Source organism: Rhinolophus ferrumequinum, chromosome 4, assembly GCF_004115265.2.
Source record: "Rhinolophus ferrumequinum isolate MPI-CBG mRhiFer1 chromosome 4, mRhiFer1_v1.p, whole genome shotgun sequence".
Classification (NCBI taxonomy): domain Eukaryota; kingdom Metazoa; phylum Chordata; class Mammalia; order Chiroptera; family Rhinolophidae; genus Rhinolophus; species Rhinolophus ferrumequinum.
Window position 1 is genome coordinate 76,873,548 of NC_046287.1, and position 4,543 is coordinate 76,878,090.

A 4,543-nucleotide genomic window follows, 5' to 3' on the forward strand; every position below is an offset into this window, starting at 1 on the left:
TGCACCTCCGAGGGAATGGGTTATGAAGCAGCAGAAGGTAACAAAGAAATCCAACTCTTTGGGTCTTTACCAGGAAATTTTTATTGCCAGGGGAAGGTCCCTCAGAAGACTAATTTGATCTTGATTTTCCCCCAGTCAACTATTTGTCAGCATAATATTTACATCTGTACAACATGCAGTATTTCTCCTAAGCAGTGCCCCGAGCGCAGAGAAATCTGGCGGCTCGGTTGGCTTCAGAGCACCGTGGGGTGCTGGGGAGTGTGTAAATTGAGGGCATTGGGGTGGGCGTGGCCCATCAGGTTGAGGTAATGCCGGTCCAGCCCCTGCACCGGCGTTAGGAAGGGGCTGTGCTGCTGCGCGGGGCTGGAGAGCGGCACGGGCGCGCTAGGCACGTAGGGCAGCGCGGGGCTGCGAGCCGCTCCAGGCGGCCAGGGAAAGGGCCCGGGGGCCGCGCCCTGCGGGAACACGGAGGCCTCACTGGGGCTGTGGCCCGTGAATTCTGGCCCCGCTGGGTGCAGCTGATAGGAGAAATCTGGCTCCGAGAGTGACCCTAGCGGCTGGAAGGAGGGCTCGGCGCCCAAGCGGGCCTTGGACTGCAAGAAGGCGAGGATGCGCGCGTACTTGGTGTCCTTGGTCTCCATCCGCTCCACGGTGGTGAGGTAGTGCACCAGGTTCTTCATGCACTCGTGGTAACCGTAGTGGAAGTAGTTGGCAAACTCCGCTAGCAGTTCTGGTGGAGGGGCAAGAACAACCATGGAAAGTAAAAAAAACTGTGAGCGGCTCCTTCCCTACCGGGAGCCCAAAGTGAGTGTCAGGTACCTCCCATCGCACTTTCTGGCCCAAGTTCCCATTTGAGGTCCGCCTTCCCCTCTCCCCAGTCAGGAGCCGGGAAAAGCGCTCGCGAGCGATCTCCGTTTCCTTAAGAGTCTGACCCTACTCCTCCCCACCTGAGAGGAGGTGACCGAACCAGTTCCCCAGAAACTTGTTCTCCAGCCCCGCTTAGCTTTCTCAGGACTCCGACAGCATCCTGAGAAGAGACCTCTCCCGCGCGCCCCTTCACAACTACTCCCACCCGCAGTCTCCGTGTGGCGCACGCTCCCTGCCCAGGTTTCCCGTCGCCCAGCCCGCGCCCACCTTTTTCCCTTCCCCGGGGAAAATCAGCAGAGTGGAGGGCCCTCAGGTACTGAACGGTCATTTCGAGGATCTCCGCCTTCTCCAGCTTCCCGGAACTCTGCAAAAGGAGGAAGGGCTCCTCGCAGCAGCCCAGCGGGGCGCAGGCCAACCCTCGCAGACTGGGTGCACAGTTTTATCTGGAGAGGACCAGCGAGCAGGGTGCTGCAGTGGATCTGCGCGAGGGCCGCCTGGCGCTCACTCAGCGCTCAAGCCCCGGGGGAAGGAGAGCCACGTGTACGTCCCTCTCCGTCCCCAGACTCCTGGCTTCCAGGCTGAGAGTGGAGCAGAGAATCCCCAGCGCCTGGCACCCTATTCTTTGGAGGCAACGTTACCTGCTTCGCCAGGGCCATGGGCACCGTCTTGCCCAGCTCGTTTAAACAGCGGTTAATCCGGTCCCTCCTCCGCTTTTCTATCACTTTGTGGGAAACCGGGGTTCTCTGCGAAAAGAAGTTTGTGCCTTCAGGATACCTTTGCCCAGGGAGTCGACAAAGGCACAGCGGTAGCTGCGTGCCAACCGTCTTCCCAGCCACCAGTGCTGCCGGGGGACTTGCCCCCGAAGGACTCCCTGCCCCTTAATACTTGGAGCTCTGCCCTCTCACGCCTACACTGGTGCACTCGGCTTGCAGCCTCACTACCCGCTGGGCCACACAACCAAGCTGAGCGCCAGGGCCGTGGGGAGGTGGCCACCAGGCGTGGGATCCTGCCCAGCTGAGGCGTCTCTTCACTATTCTCATTCCCTTCCCAAACTACTCAGGATCCGCTACAGGAGAAATCTCGAGTGGCCACGTCCCTGCCATCCGCCCAGCCAGTTGGCCGCCAAGGGGAGTCAGACGCCCCGACCTTCAGGAAGCAAGCGCTGTCTGGGCTCAGCCGACTCACTTTGCGTTCCTTGAGTTTATCTGACATCCTGGTCAGAACGCGCCCTCGGGAGAGGCGGTGGCGCGAGTCACCCGTCCACACTCCACCTCGTGTGCCTCCTCGAGCGTCCCAGGTAGACTGCCGCCTCCCCGCTCTGAGGGGCTGCCTTATAAAGCGGTCATCTAGAGCTCCAAGTGCATTCACGAGTTGGATTATTCCATAGGATTAAGGGAGCTGCGTTTGGGGGATGTATGCATTCAAGATCAGATTTAAAGAAGTTAAGAAAAAAAATTTAGCAGCCGAGGGGGGCGAGCTGGGGGTAGATCAGCTTTGTTAATCCACGTGGCCCTGCAAAGGACACGTGATCGGCGGGGAATAACATTTGCATGGCAACAGCTGAGGCTGGAAAAGGAGGCTGTAAACTGACTGGGGCCAGCGGGCAAGTGAGCGCTTGCGGCAGCCGCCGGCGCGGAGCGCAGAGGCGCAGCGGCCGCGGGCACCGGGGGGCGAGGACCCTCACAAAACAGTGTCGCCTCCTTTAGTCCCACCGCTGAGTCTCACACGATTCTCTGTTTACAAATCCCAGCAAGCTCGCAGTCCCAGCGCCGAGTGCGTTTTAAAGCCTGTCCAGAGTCATTAAAGTAATTAAGTAAGCCTTTAATAGGCTGTTCCGCCGGGTTCAAGGGAGAGCTCTTGGAGACGGAGGCGCCCCGTTTGTTCCCAGGCTTTTCTCACACGACTTGGTGACACGTCCATCTCCCCCCTTTTTGTTTACACCGCTTTATTTGTCCGGACATCCCGGCAGGTGTGGGGCTGCGGCTGGCACACGAGGCTCCCGCCTGCCTGGCCCCTCCCGCCGGTCTTTGGCACGCGACGCTCCCCCATACTCCCTGACCAAGTCCTTTGCTTGCTTTTCTCCCCCCTCGAGCTCTCTCTTCGCGGGGGGAAGAGGCTCAATTTGTAGCCTGTTATCCTATACGAAAATGTCCATTGAAAAATACAAATAGTTTCATTGGGCTAAATTTTAATAATGCCAGAGGGTGGGGGAGGAGAGGCAGGCAGGAGTGTTTGTGTGTGAGTGAGGGGGGTGGTGGGAGGATTGGGGGGCAACACGGAGAAGAGTGGGCCGAGAAGAAAAGGGGGAATGCAGCTGGCCTCGGCGAGCATTATGCAACGTCACCTGCGAGAGGGGGCGCCTACAGACCTCTATTCATTTGCCTAATTTTGGTCAATTTAACAAACTTCAGGAGAAATTATTGTGGCTTTGTCAGGGAGGGTGAAGCCTTCTGATCGAATTAACAGCATGTTTTGATCCGGTAAATGTCATTAGAAAGGGAGAAACAATCGCGCTTAGAGGGCTCTGAGTAATGCGCCCAAGTGGAGACGCCAAGGCGCACGGCTCACAAAGGGAGCAAGTAGCTGCCACAGGGAACTTTTGTGCCCGCCCATCGCCCAAGTTTTGACACAAAAAGGCATTATTTCATACTTGAATACCTTTAATCCAACGATTGTCTATTTTCTGCAAACATATTTCCACAGCATTGTTAACTTTTTATGTCCCCCTTTCGCGGGCGCCTTTTCTTAACGTTTGGGGGCGGGAGAGCGCAGACACTTTGGGCATCAATATTTGTCACTGAAAAGGGTTCCGTGAAGTTAGGGAAGTTGATCTCTTTTTTATGGTCTTAGAGAGCGAATATCTCGGGGGGAGGAGGAGGGAGGGAAGGCACGAACAGAAACGAGGGAGGAAATTTGCTGGACAGGCCCGAGGGGAAGGAGGGGGGCGGCGGCTGGGAACTCTCTCCGCAGCCTGCGCTTCTGCGGGCAGCCTGGCCCTTCAGCCCGGGGCCTCGTCCCCCTCCGACAGGGTTCACTTACATTTACTGCCTCCGAATCTTCACTCTAGGGGGCTGCAGGTTTTGGGGAGGGGGGACGGGGGCAGCGCAGGTAAGCTTTCTTACAGATGGAAACTATAAAAATGGTTTTGGTTTTATGACCTGTTTGAGAGCCGCCAAACTCCTGCCACTTTCTAATCTGTTCAGTCTGAGAACCAACATCTCTCCTCAGATATCTTCCTCTCCTTTTCTGCTCCCCACCTTACCTACATTTTCTGGACTCTGCTAGACTATGGCAGGACGTGCGTTCTCCCTTTTGGGTGTCCTTAGTCCTTATCGGAGGTGGCTAGCGTGGAGCCCTGCTTGCTGTTGGGACCTAGGGAGCTCCTAGGGCGCAGGGGTTACCTGGGGTGCTGGCCCTGAGGGAGGGAACAGCCCACCTGCCTCAGCCTGGGAGGTATGGGACTTGGTCTGAGCCACGCACCCCTAGGGTGTCCCTCTCCGTCTTGCTTTTAGTCTCATGACGTTTCTTTTCTAATTCACGCCAGATTGGACACGACCCGCACCCTCCCGCAGGTTGCTTTGCCAGCCTCCGGTGCCCTCTTAGGGGTTGTCAATTTCAGTATATTCACTCGAACACAAAGGGATTAAACACAAACCCTTATCATCCAAATTAACTG

At 57.0% G+C, this 4,543-nt stretch overlaps 1 protein-coding gene across 1 annotated transcript; it reads right to left on the reverse strand.

The window, feature by feature from the left end:
- Positions 1–202: 202 nt before the first annotated feature.
- Positions 203–2,160, reverse strand: HELT (helt bHLH transcription factor). Its single transcript, XM_033105045.1, has 4 exons — positions 2,053–2,160; positions 1,506–1,610; positions 1,135–1,231; positions 203–730 (listed from the first exon to the last, which is right to left on the reverse strand). The coding sequence occupies exons 1-4, from the start codon at positions 2,077–2,079 to the stop codon at positions 234–236; spliced, it is 726 nt and encodes a 241-aa protein (XP_032960936.1). The 5' UTR covers positions 2,080–2,160; the 3' UTR covers positions 203–233.
- Positions 2,161–4,543: the final 2,383 nt, after the last annotated feature.